Below are 14,156 nucleotides of genomic sequence, written 5' to 3'. Positions count from 1 at the left end.
AAAAAAAGAGTCCTAATTCACATACTTCGCACATCATTCCTCCTGGAACCAGATCTGTGAGTTCCTAACCTCAAAAGAACACATTTGAAATGCTTGAGGACAGTCGGCTTGATTTGTTAAAAGTCTGTACACATGCCCCAAAGAAGTACTCACTGATTTTCTCTGAAACGTTCCCAAGCTTCCTTTTGGCCTGGGGTTTGTAACCACAGTAGGAATCTTTAGGATTATAACTGTGCAACATGACTCCTTCCGCTTTGAAAAACCTTCATCCCTACACAAGGTTACAGATGTGTGTGTGTGTGTGTGTGTGTGTGTGTGTGCGCGTGCGCACGCACATGAATACACTCGTGTGTGTGCATGTGCATCGAGGTTTGAACACAGGGTTTTGCGTATGCTAAGCACTTGCTTTACCACCAAGCCACACCCCTAGCCTAGTATACAGATTTTTAAAAATTCATTGTCACTCACCTAAAATCACATACCATAGATTGTCCCGAAAATTCAGGCAGATCTGTTACATGTCTTTGTTTTTCTTTTGTGCTCGTTTTGTTGAAATGTTGAGTCTGCCAACCAGTCTCAGATCTTCAAGACTCCCTTCTGGCAAAACCAGTTTTGAAACACCTTTTCTCTTTCTGGAAAGTGTCCTAGAAAGCCAGCTCAGGGTGGACTAGTAAGAATGAGTCTCTATACTTTTTACCTGACTTCATGAATGTGGAAGACTGGCCACTTTAGAACCAAGGTGATATTTAAAAAACACCCTCAGTGGCTTATGCCTGATTACCTTAGCTACTCAGGAGGTTGAGGTCTAAAGAATCAGAATTCAAGGCTAGCCCTGTCAGGAAAGTACTCAAGACTCTGTCTCAACAGGAAAAAGCTGGGTTGGTGGCATATGTCTGTCAGTCCAGCTATTATAGGAAGTATAAATGGGCAAAATCACAGACCATATTGCAAAAATGACCAGAGTGAAAAGGACTAGAGGCATGGCTTAAGTCACAAATCACCTGTCTAACAAATGTAAAGCCCAGAAGTCAAATCCAAGTACAGCCAGTTTGTTTGGGGTTTTTTGCTACCATATACTAGTCCCTTTCCATTCGCCCAAGCGACCTGCTTCTGGTTAAGGATCTGGGGCTTGCTGTAATGGAATCCTTTCTCTGCAGGACTTCCTCACTTTACTAAGCAGCCTGAGAGCATGAATGTCACCAGAAACACACCCTTCAACCTTTCCTGTCAGGCTGTGGGCCCACCTGAGCCTGTCAACATTTTCTGGATTCAAAACAGCAGCCGTGTTAATGAATGGCCTGAAAAATCCCCCTCCATCCTAACTGTTCCTGGTAAGTGCAAGCATTGTGCATATTCATTAAGTTGCTTCTCTAGCAGGGGAAGGAACCCGCTTGGTGAACATTGCTGTGAGCTACCAGCAGGTGTGGGAGAATGAAAATACAGTGTGGCAATTGAGAGCAAGAGACCAGGTAGATAGGAAAGCAGGTGGGACTCACAGGTGTGAGAATTTCTGGTCGAGTTGGCTGAGTGCCCTTCAATTGTGTGGACGGTTGAGTTGGCCACAGGACTAGAATCCTTGAGACCAGGTGGCTGGAGCCCTGCTTACCTCTCTCAAGGCAGCTGTGGTCTTGCCAGCTGGTCTTGTCAGGTCTGCACTTACAGAACCGCTAAGGTGAAGACCTCAGTGAAGTTGAATGGGTAGCAGGAAAGTCGATTGGTCATAGGGCACTGCTGTGGCAGGAAGTTTGTGAGTCACTGTGGGATTGTGGCTGAACTAGCATTTCACAGTCATCTTGACTTGCATCCAAATGAGAGTGTGATAGCTCTGTTCCTACACTCCTCCACCAGGATTTTGTCAACAATGCCACTGACACTTTCCACACTCTTAAAGCTGATGGCTTCCTGTACCTGCTCATCCAAGCACTCCTTGCAGCCCCACTCCCTCCCTCCTTCCTCTCCTTCTGCATTTGGCCACTGTTTAGGAAGATTCTAATCCAGGAGAACACAGCAGTGGAGTTTGGGAAACTCTATTTTGGCTTTCTTCTCTTTTGTCAGAGGAGGGTTTCTGAATGTCAGGTGCCTACCCTGCTTCTTTTCATGCTGAGATCCTCCTTCCTGGCAGAGTTCCTTGGCCGGCTTCACTATCAGCAGTGTGGTGATAACCTAGAACTCTCTATCTTCTGTCAAACCCTCTCTTTTTTCTGAGTCACAGGTTCAGGTTCATGTACCCAGCTGCCTCCTTGACATTTCTATTTGCTGAGGGCTTAGAAATCTTCCAGTGTAACTCCTAATTTCCCCCTAGCCTTGTGCCCACCCAGATTTCCCCTTCTTAGGAAATCATAGTTCTATTTGCCCCTACTTCCCTTCTTCATTTGTCACATTGAAAGTGTCAGCAGTTCTGAGTTGTGCTTCTGCAATACAGCCATTTCTGCAGTTGACCGTCAACTCCACACCATCCCCAGCCCTTGTCAACACTACTGCAGTAGTTTCCAGCTTTGTCCCTGCTTCTGTCCACCCCCCTCACCTGCAGAGGGCATCACTACTTGCTCAGAGCTCTCAGTAGCTTCCCATTACTGTCACTCACAGCCTTCCGTGGCTTGCCATTTGCTTCAAATGTCACCTACAGTCCTTCCTGCCTTTATCCATAGTCCCTGCAAGTTCTCCCACCCAACCCCATTTCACACCTCCTCTGTGTCTGTTAAACCAGTCACAGGATTCTTCTTTCTTCCGTCTCTTCCCAGAACCTTTGCGCTGCCTCTCCTATCAGCCTACTCTGTTCTTCCATCTGCCCTTTGTCCCGTAATACAACTGCTGGACAGAGGCCTTCTCTGATGGCTCCTTACTATTTTCTGTCCTCCCTAGCCCATTATTGGCTGCCAGTCACATATTCTGTGTGTTCCCTTCAGTGTACGTGGTACTGCCTGCGATCACTTGTTTACTGGCATGGTCTCCTAGTGTCTGCTCCAGATGTAAAGCTAGCTTTTCTCCTTCCTAAATAACTAGAATTCCCAATATGAGCCATGGGTGCCTAGTCAGAAAAGCCAATTTTTTTTTTTTTTAATAATAAGTAGGCACGCTGATTTATTAAAACAAAAACTTCTTTGAATTTTTTATAGTACTGAGATTTTTGAACTCAGGGCCTCACACATGCTAGGCAGGCTTCCTACCAATTGAGCCATAAACCATAGCTAGAAAAGCCTATTTTTAAAAGCTGAATGTGGTGACCAGTGCTTGTAATCCCACAACTTGGGAGGCAGAGGTAGAATGATTCAGAGTTGGAGGTCAACCTAGGCTTTCTAGCAAGATCCAATCGAATGAAAGAGAGACAGATGGAGACAGAGACAGAGACAGACAGACAGAAATGAGACAGAAAGGAGAGAGCCAGAAAAGAAAAAAGGAAAGGAAAAACCAACTTATTACTTGGAGGTAACACTGACATATGGTTAGATGCATGGAACATAAGTGAACAATTTGTCTTTGATAGGATACCCACATAGCTATCACCTCTGTCAAGAAAGCGGGCATTGCTATCACCTGGGAGGTTCCTTCTTGGTCCCTACCAGTCAGGCACACCTCTAGTAGACAGTGCTCTTGATATTTGTCGTTGTACACTGGTTTGGACCCTTCCTAAACTAGATAAATGGAATGTGAAGTACATGTGTATGTGGCTTCCCTTGCCCAGCATGATAAATTTTGGACATACTGGGATTTTAGTTAACTTAGGACCTCGTGCTTCCTAGACTGGCCCTCTAGCACACTTGAACCATTCACTCAGCCTTTTTGTTTGTTAATTAAAGATAAGACTCTCGCCTATTTGTCTGTCTGGATTTAGCTTCAAATCATAATCCTCCAGGTCTGAGCCTCCTGAGTAAGATTACAGGCATGAGCCACTGGTGCCTGACCAACATATGTTTGTTTTGTTATTGCTGATAGTTCTTTATTGAGTGAATGTGATATGTTTGTTTATACACTTACTTAGTGAACATTTGGGATGTTTTTGGGTGTTGGCTATTATGAGTGAAATAGCTATAAATATATGCATGTAAATCTAGTGACGTGTGTATGTGTGTGTGTGTGTGTGTGTGTGTGTGTGTGTGTGTGTAAACGTGAACATGCACGTGCCAGTTCTATGGCTTGAACTCAGAGTCTGGGTGGTGTCCCTGAGCTTTTGTGCTCAAGGCTAGCACTCTACCACTTGAGCTATAGCTCTACTTCTGGTTTTATTTTTGTTTGTTTGTTTGTTTTCTGTTTTTTGCTTTTTTTTTTAATGCCAGTCCTGGAGCTTGAACTCAGGATCTGAGCATCATCTCTTAGCTTCTTTGCTCAAAGCTAGTGCTCTACCACTTGAGCCACAGCTCCACTTGTGGTGTGTGTGTGTGTGTGTGTGTGTGTGTGTGTGTGTGTGTGTGTGTGTGTGTGTGTGTGTGTGTGTGTGTGTGTGTGTGTGTGTGTGTGTGTGTGTTTAATTGGAAATAGAGTCTTCTGGTTTTTTGGTGGTTACCTGGAGATAAGAGTCGCATAGACTTTCCTGCCCTGGCTGGCTTTGAACCAAAATCCTCAGCTCTCAGCCTCCTAAGTATCTAGGTTTAAGGCATGAGCTACCAGCCTCTGCTTGACATTTTTTTTTGTTTTTGTTGTTTTATTTTAATGTTATTGTCAAGGTGATGTACAGAGGAGTTACAGTTACATAAGTAAGGTAGTGAGTACATTTCTTGTCTAACTTGTTACCCCACCCTCATTTTTCTCCCTCTTTCCCTCTCCCCCATCCCCCCCCAAGCTGTACAGATCATTTCCAACATATTGTTTTGTGAGTATCGCTATTGCATAGGTTCTCCCTTTGTCTTCTGTCTCACCATTTTGTTGCTCCCCTTCACTTCCCTAGTTCAGATAAATGTCTATACAGTACCAAGTACCAAAAGCAACTACAGTAACAACAGGGGATAAACCATAGGGGAAAAATCACAAAAGAAAAAAAGAAATTATATAGTACATTAAGAACAACAACAACAAAGAAAAAACTCTTGGAGTTCATTTTGCTTAGCATCATCTTATATGGTCATAGGTACATAGCTATTGAGATATTCTGCTCATCTGCTAAGATTATCCTAGATGTATACTAATCATTACAAATAAGGGAAACCATGGGGCCTATGTTTCTTTGGGCCTGGCTTACTTCACTTAATATAATTTTTTCCAAGTCTTTCCATTTCCTAACAAATGGGGCAATGTCATTCTTTCTTATGGAGGCATAGAATTCCATTCATATACATACATATATATATATATATATATGTCTGTATGTATGTATCACCTTTTCTTGATCCATTCATCTACTGAGGGGCATCTGAGTTGGTTCCCTATCTTTGCTATGATGAATAATGCTGAGATAAACATAGTTGTGGGGGTAGCTTTAGTGTGGCTTTGTTTGTGGTTATTTGGATAAATGCCCAGAAGTGAAATTGCTGGGACATTTGTTTTTGTCTAAAATAAATATGCAGTAGAGGAATTCTGAGTCATTGATGTATGCTTCTTTTTTTCACCCCCACCCCCCAGTTCTATGGCTAAAACTCAGGAACTTGCACTCTTACTCTGCTTTTTCACTCACAGTTGGTACTCTATCACCTGAGCGCTGTTTCTAGTCTGGCATTTTGCTAGTTAAATTGGGACAAAGTCTCATGGACTTTTCTTCCTATGTTGGCTTTCAACCATAACCCAAAGACCTTAGCCTCCTGAGTAGCTACAATGGTAGTGTAAGCTGATGGCACCTAACTGTTTTCAAATGTGGTTTTACCAGGTTACATTGCCAGCCGTAGTAGGTGAGTCTAAGTTACTCCATCAACTCCTTGACAGTGTTGAATGTGGTCAGTCATTTCAACTTTAGATATCCTAGTATCCATCCTCATGAAGTGGAAGATGAGTATGCTGTAATTTGTATTTATTTCCCTAATGCCAGTTTTACATTATATTTAGAAAATATTTTAGCATCTTTTCTTATGTTTAAAAATTATTTTGATAGCCTTTTAGGTGAAGTGTCCTTTCAGATAATTTTCCCATAACAGTGTGTGTGTGTGTGTGTGTGTGTGTATGTGTGTGTGAGGGAATACAGGGAAGGTTAAAGAAACTTTAATCTATATTTATTTCAAAATTTAAAAAAGCTTTCTTGCCCTTTTAACTCTCAATTAGTTTAGCTAAATGTAATTACAGATTTTAGCTCTAATCATCTGCTGGTTATCTGAGATTTCAAATAGAACTCTTAGAGATGAAACGAAAGTTAAAATTTTTTATTTTACATAATTAATGGATACTTTTGATATATATTTTTTGCCAGTCCTGGGGCTTTAACTCAGGGACTTGGCACTGTCCCTGAACTTCTCTTACTCAAGCTAGCACACTATCACTTGAGCCATAGCACCACTTCCAGCCTTTTCTGTTTATGTGGTACTGGGGAACTGAACCCAGGGCTTCATGCATGCTACGTAAGCACTCTACCACCAAACCACCTTCCCAGCCCTGCTTTTTTTTAAAATATTTTTTAAAAGAAAAATTATCTTTAGGGGCTGGGGAGGTGGCTCAGTGGTAGAGCGCTTGCCTTGCATGCATGAGGCCCTGGGTTCGATTCCCCAGCACCACATAAGCAAAAAGAAAAAAGCTGGAAGTGGCGCTGTGGCTCAAGTGGTAGAGCGCTAGCCTTGAGCTAAAAGAGCTGAGGGACAGTGCCCAGGCCCAGAGTGTAGGCCCCAAGACCGGACCCCCCCCCAAAAAAAAAAAAAAAAAAAGAAAAGTTATCTTTAATTGTACAAAGGAGTTGCTTATAAAGCAGTTTATAAATAAAATATATTTTGATCAATGTCACCCTTTCGCTTTTGAGTTTTAAAATGTGAAATATTCAGAAAAGTATTTGACATCTTGTGTAGTTTGTAGTTATACAGAGAACACTGGTGTTCCATTTCCTCTAAGTTTTCCTACAACTATTTATATGTGTACATATGTGATTTTCCTTCAATTAGAATGATAACACACAGGCCAGTTAATTTCATCCTTTTTATTACATAATAGTCTGTGAATAAACCCACATCCATTGTAAAAACCTTTCAAGCCACAATGACAGGCCAAAACAAAACAGGAGAGAGTCTTTTTGTTCTCCATACTTTTGCTCCCTGTACAGAGGAAACTAACCTTCTCCACTACTCTGGCCCTTCTTGTCCTCCAAGCTTACTGGCATGTGTGTATACTCCAGGATCTTCTCACCACCTGCCACAGGCCTGCCTCACTGTGATGTCACACAGTGCCTTACTGAGTGGAGGGGCCCTACTGCTCTCCTGTTGATGAACAGTTGGCCTGCAATGAATTGTTGTTCTAAGTGATATTTGGACACACCCATTTTTATACTCATCTGCTTTTTTTATTCTTTTTTAACAATATTCCAGTTTAGCCAGGCTCTGGTAGCTCATGTCTGTAATCCTTGCTACTCTCATGAGGCTGAGATCTGAGGATCCAAGTATGAAGGCAGCCCATGCAGACAAATCCAAGAGACTTATCTCCAATTAACAAGCAAAAAGCTAGAAGTGAAGCTGTAGCTGACATAGAGTACCAGCCTTGAGCATGAGGCCCTGAGTTCAAACCCCAGTATTGGCACACACACACAAAAATTCTAATTGAAATGTATGTTATGTATCTATAATGTATACTAATGATTTGATATATGTACACATTGTGGAATAACTAAATTGAGCTACTAATATGTGAATTACCTCATGCACTTATTGTTTCTTATGGTAGACTATCTGTATTTAGAAGGAATGTTTATGGGGGAATTGGAAAACTTTTTCCTCCTGAAAGGGAAAAGCTGCCACACTTAACATTTTGATCCTTTCTAATCCTGTTCCAAGAAAACCAAATGACATATTTCAGTGTCCCCAGTTTCCCCAGTAGACAAGGGATAATATGTTCCTTGTGTCATGTACATGAAGAATTAAAGGTCTGACCTTTTTTCCAGTCTGATAACAAATACCCTTCTCTGTAAGAATGCAGTAGTTAGCTGGGCACTGGTGGCTCACACCTATAAGCCTAGCTACTTAGGAGGCTAAGATCTGAGACTCATGGTTCAAGTCCAGCCCAGGCAAGAAAGTCTGTGAGAATCTTATCTCCAATTAACTATCTGAGAACTGGAAGTGGAGCTGTGGCTCAAAGTGCCACAGGCCCCAAGTTCAAGTCCCATGACTGGTCCTTCCCCCCACAGTCCCTAAAAAAGCAATAGTTCCCTTTATCTGAAGTTTTGCTTTCTGTGTTTTCTGTTATCTGGCTCCCAAAATTTTAAATGGAAGAAAATTCTAGCAATAAGAGAACGTTCACAACTATATATTATTAGAGTTACTCAGTTTTATCATTAGTTATCATTACTGCTAATCTCTTATTATGCCTAGTTTATAAATTCAGTTTTATCATTGGTATATGTATTCAGGAAAAAACCACTGTGGCAGGATTTGGTACTATCTGTGGTTTCAGGCATCCAGGAAAGACATGGGAATGTATTGCCTGTGGTTAAGGGAGGATTACTGTATCTGCCCATTCTCTTCACGAGACCCCAGGGAAGGAACTGCAGATTCTTTGGTCAGATCTTTAGGGTTGAGCTCAGTGCTGGTATATGGGAAGTATAGAAATAACCCATAGGAGAGTGCTGACTGCAACATCTTCAAGAAATGCTAGCATCCAAAAGTGTGGGTACTCCCCTGGTCCAGGGACCACCATGGATCAGAAAGGAAATGGCAGTGGGAATTCTCATTAACATTTCATAGATATCAAGTAAGACTCAGCTTTCCTGGAACTTCCAGAGTGGAGACCAGTGTGTCTGTAAATGAAGAACTTTTATTGAAACTGCTGAGGTGACATTCAATACCTGCTTTCTAAATGACTGCCCATGTCTGCATTGGTCAAGCATTTGTCCCGCTTCTCTAAGATTTGAAACATGGGCTGCTGACTCTGGTTTTCTTAGTAACAGTGCTTTTGTTTCTTCTTCTTTAGAAAAATGTGCTTTAAAATTATTTTAAATTTAATTTTAGTTCTGGGTGCTCAGCCCTCAGGCTCTGTATATGTTAACCATGTTTTACCATATTCCTAGCCCTTATTTTTTTTTAGTTTATTTTTTATTGTGAAAATACTGTACAGAGGAGTTACAATTACATGGGCAAGATAATGAGTACATTTCTTATCAAGCATTGTAGCCTCCTCCTTTGTTTCCCCTTCCTAGCCCTTATTTTTAATAACATTCAAAATAACAAAATAGCATGCCAAATTTACCATTTCAATCAATTTAATTTTGATTTCTATTGTTACAACACAAAGTAACCTCAAGATGTAGCTGTCCTATTGCTTTGGCTCCTCCTAGCAGTGGGAAAAAGGCACCTCTGTTCCCTGCAGGGAAGGCCTGTGGAGGTAATAATGTTCTCAGGCCAGAAGCCTGGAATCTCTCTAGAACCTTTTCTCTTCCCCCACCCAACAGTCATCTACCAAGAGATGAGCTCATCTCTCCCTCTGCTTCTTTACTATCTGGCCTTAGTTCAGACTTTTTTTGGCTCAGTGCCAAGACTGTAGCTATCCCATCCTAACTGTGGTCCTGAGTTTCTTGTCCTTATATTCCCAGCAACCTGCCACCCACAGTGAGTCAATATCCACTTCATCAACAGAGAGACAGCTAAAGAACAGAGCTGGTCTTTATACAGGTTAAAATTTACCATTCTAACCCTGATGCTCCACATCCTTTTTTGTTTCTCCCCCCGCCTCACCTGCAGAGGTGCCTACTCTAGCAGCTCTATAAATGCCCTATCTTTTCTTAGCCAGGCATTTCCACATGTTATCTCTTCTGTCCAAGCTGCTTTCCTTGTGTGTTTTATCTGGCAAAGTTGTCTGTTCATCTTGAGACATTGGGCTCATAGCTCTTTTGTAAAAAACATTCCTAGTCACCCACTCTTTGTATACTCACAGCACCTCTTCCTCAACCCATGGTCAATCAAACCATAGCCATTTACATGTCAGACTTCTAAGAGGGGTTATTAACCCATGAGATTATTAAGTGTGAATTATTAATTAGCTCAGTCCCATCACCAAGTTTTGTGAATGAATGAATGAATGAATGAGTGACTGAACTAACAAAGGCATGAATTACTAACAATCCTTGGGTTTAAGGTCCTTTCACTGGACACAAGGACATAGTGAAGATGAAGTGACTTGTATTTGTAGAGTTACTTATGTATTTGAATGCATGTCTCTTTTCTCATATATATGTAGCCAGTTCAGTGAAAGTAATAAAACATTCAGACCCAAAGGGCTGAATGAGATCCTGAAAGAGCAGGGCATAGATCCCAGGCTACAGACCTGCCCACAGGGCTAGCGCCAGGTATGTGTGCACTTCTGTCAAGTCAGCTACTTGTTGACTGTTTCTAGGCATCTGAATTTTACTAACACTGAAAGAATCACATAACAATTTAGTTGTCTCTTCTTCATCTTGTGGAAGCTTTAGGTTGTTACCTGATCCCTGCCCAACAGGCTCATATTTGGGGTATAAGGTAGTGAGGCCATTCTGTCTTTAGCTACCTTTTTGCAAGGTGGGCTATGCTAAAGCAGCAGTCCCTCACCTGCTGAAGATATAAAGCAGTGAGTGCTGCATGAGCCAGATTCTATCTTAAAATTAACCTCCAGGTAAACTTTCCTTATCTCTTCTGAGAGAATGCCAAGCAGGAATGCCAAGAAGGAAGGCACTTTAAATAGCCCTGTTGGTTTGGACCACTTCGAGTAAGTATATATTGATGAATTTTTAAAAGTCATGTTCTCATTCTCTTTCTCCCCCTCTCCCTCTCTCCTTCTTCCCCTTCTCCCTTTCCCTTTCTTTCACTTCCCCTCTCCTCCTCCTGCTCCCTCTCTCGTTCTCTCTCTCCCTCTCTCATGCTCTCTCTCCCTCTTTCCCCCTTTCTCTTTCCTTCTTTCCTGTTCCCCCCCTTCCCATTTCCCTCTTCCTATTTCCCTCTTCCTCTCCCTCCACCCTAACTCAGGGCCTGGGCCCTGCCTTTTAATTTTTTCACTCAAAACTAATACTCTACTACTTGAGCTGCTGCTCCACTTCCAGCATCTCTGTGGTTAATTGCAGATAACAGTCACATGAACTTTCCTGCTTATGTTGGCTTCAAACCATGATCCTTAGATCTCAGCCTCCTGAGTTTCTAGGATTACAGATATTGAGCCACGGAGCCAGATATGCCTTTTCTCTTTTGATACAAGAACCCTTTCCACTGCACCCCAGACACTGTGATGTAAGAGTTGTATTTAAGAAACAGAAGCAAAAAGTTCTGTAAAGGTCATTTATTCTGAGTGAACAAAGCCAAAGCTAGTTGAAGTCACTTTCTCCAAGTGTCAGAATTACAGTGGTGAACAGATCAGGGTTTCTCGGGGGTTGGGTATAGGAGACAGGATGTAGCTGTGGGAGCAAGTGTGCGGGAACCTCTCTTTGATGATGGAGTTCTCCATCTACTAACCTCACCATCGTTCAAATGTCACAGAAGTACACACTCCCTCCCTTCCCCCAAAGGAAGCAAAGCAAAAGTTGATGAATTCTGGATATGTAATATACCTAAGTCACTTTCCTGGTTTTGGTCATTGTTATGTAAGATCTTTATCAATAGGGAAAGTAGGAGGAAGGTCGTACTTGAACTCTGTTATTTTTTGCAACTTCTTGTGAAACTAAAATTATTTCCAATTAAAATTTATTTTTTTTCCTTTAAAGAAGCATTCTTGGAGCTAGGGTATAACTCAATGTAGTGCTTGCCTTACATGTAGAATTCAGCTGTCTGTATCATAAAACAAGATCTGCAACTGGGAGAGAGTGAGGGAAGAGGTGACATTGTCCAGAAACACATGTATTTTGTTTTTGTTTTTGTTTTTTGTCGGTTGTGGGTTTTGAACTTCGAGTGTGGGCGCTGTCCCTGAGCTCCTTTGTTCAAGGCTTGCACTCTACCACTTTGAGCCATAGTACCACTTCTGGTTTTTAGGTAGTTGATTGGAGATTAGAATCTCACAGACTTTCCTACCTGGACTGGCTTTGAACCATGGTCCTCAGATCTCAGCCTCTTGAGTAGCTAGGATTACAAGCTTAACCACCAATGCCTGGTTGAAATGTACTCTTATTCTGACTTATATAACTATAACCCCTCTTTATAATAACATTTTTTAAAAAAGCCAGAATCTACAGCGCCAAAAATAAGTAAGTAAAAGAAGTACTTTGTCATGAAGAAAACCAAGTCTAAAAATTTGGAACAGAACCGTGAAAAGCTTTTGCTGGATTTAGTAGTGAGGTGGGGATGTGTAATAAGTTAGAGCTTAGTCTCTACCTAGTGCTATCTTGCTCTTTTATGTCTCTTGGCAAGCCACTTCACTTCTTTATATAAAATAAGGATAAAAGTCGTGTCTGTTTCACTGATGAAGTTTCAATGAAATAATGAATATAGAGCCCCAAGGATAGGGTAGCTTGACATGAATGATCAGCATTGGACCTGTTATAAATTTTTCATTTTTTTTAAATAGGTAGTAGTTACTAAGTCACTGTCTATTTTGAGCTACCTTTTTTTTTTTTTTTGGGGGGGGGTCCGGTCGTGGGGCCTGAACTCTGGGCCTGAGCTCTGTCCCTCAGCTCTTCAGCTCAAGGCTAGCGCTCTACCACTTGAGCCACAGCCCCACTTCCGGCTTTTCTTTTCTGCTTATGTGGTGCTGAGGAATCGAACTCAGGGCCTCAGGCATGCAAGGCAAGCGCTCTACCACTGAGCCACCTTCCCAGCCCCATTGAGCTACCTTTCTTAAACAGAGGTCGACTTGTGATTTTTCTGGTTATTTTTTCTTTATATTTAAAAATTTTATTGCTGGTACTAGGTCTTGGACTCAGGACCTGGGCACAATCCCTTAGCTTTTTCACTCAAAGTTGACACTTTAATACTTGAGCCATACTCTACTTTCCACTTTTTGCTGGTTAATTGGAGATAAAAAGAGTCTCATGGCTGTGCACCGGAATAATCCTAGCTACTCAGGAGGCTGAGATTTGAGGATTGTGGTTCAAAGCCAGCCTGGGCAGGAAAGTCCGTGCAACTCTTATCTCCAAATGACCACCAGAGCACCAGAAATGATGCTGTGGCTCAAGTGGTAGAATGCTCACTTTGAGCTAAAGAGCTCAGGGTCAGTGCTCAGACCCAGAGTTCAAACCCCAGGACCAAAAAAAAAAAAGTCTCATGGACTTTCTTGCCTTGAACCACAATCTTCAGCTCTTAGCCTCCTGAGTAGCTAGGATTACACCTGTACCTCTATCAGTAGTCACCCTGGATTATGACAGAAGTTAGTCCAAGCCAATACTTTCCTAAATCACTGCTCAAAAAAGGCACCAGGCACTGGGCACCATTGGCTCACACTTGTAATCCTAGCTACAAACTTAGAAGGCTGAGATCTGAGGATAGAGGTTTGAAGCCAGCCCAGGCAGAAAAGCCCCCATGAGACTCTTATCTCTAATTAACCACTCAAAAACCAGAAATGACACTGTGGCTCAAGTATTAGAGCCTTGAGCCCAAAGAGGTTCAGGGACAGTGCCCAGACCCTGAGGTCAAACTCCACAACCGACCAAAAATAAATAAAAACAATATTTATTTTATACAGAAATCACTTCTCAAATTTGAGTAAAGCTAGTTGTTTATTGGATGTCATTATGAACATTCCCTCTAATAACAATAACAATAATAATTTGAATTTATGCAAATCAGTTCACAATTCTCATAGTGCTTCCTCTAAAGAAAGCTTTGAATCACATAGCAAGCTTTGGTTTAGTTAGGCATTTTCCATACTCATTTTATAATCAGGAAAAATAATCTAAAGTGTTAAGAAACCTGCTTGCTCCAAGTCTGTTCTCCATTCAGCAGCTAGAACGATACTGAACACAATTCAAATCATGTCAGATCTCTGCTCAAAGTTCCAGGTTCCCACCCTAGTCTGGAAAAAAACAAAGCAACAAAGTAATCTCCAACCTTTTTTTTTTTTTTTTGGCTAATAGCCTCCTTAGTAACAAACTTGGCCCATTCTTTCACTCCAAGTCTTTTTTCTAGAAGTCATTTCTCTGTCTGTCTATCTGTCTG

At 41.7% G+C, this 14,156-nt stretch overlaps 1 protein-coding gene and 1 non-coding gene across 2 annotated transcripts in view; both read left to right on the top strand.

The window, feature by feature from the left end:
• Mertk (MER proto-oncogene, tyrosine kinase) overlaps positions 1 to 14,156 on the top strand; it is a 132,745-nt gene that overhangs the window by 44,331 nt on the left and 74,258 nt on the right. The window contains exon 4 of the mRNA XM_042695402.1: positions 1,158 to 1,331. Within this exon, the coding sequence (XP_042551336.1) occupies positions 1,158 to 1,331 (174 nt within the window). The remainder of the gene's footprint in view (positions 1 to 1,157; positions 1,332 to 14,156) is intronic.
• Positions 6,561 to 6,629, top strand: Trnaa-ugc. Its single transcript has one exon. It is a non-coding gene; the product is annotated as a tRNA-Ala (tRNA).

This window comes from Dipodomys spectabilis, unplaced genomic scaffold (genome assembly GCF_019054845.1).
Source record: "Dipodomys spectabilis isolate Male_0828 unplaced genomic scaffold, ASM1905484v1 ptg000187l, whole genome shotgun sequence".
In the NCBI taxonomy this organism is placed as follows: Eukaryota; Metazoa; Chordata; class Mammalia; order Rodentia; family Heteromyidae; genus Dipodomys; species Dipodomys spectabilis.
This window is presented reverse-complemented; position numbering and strand designations above follow the sequence as displayed.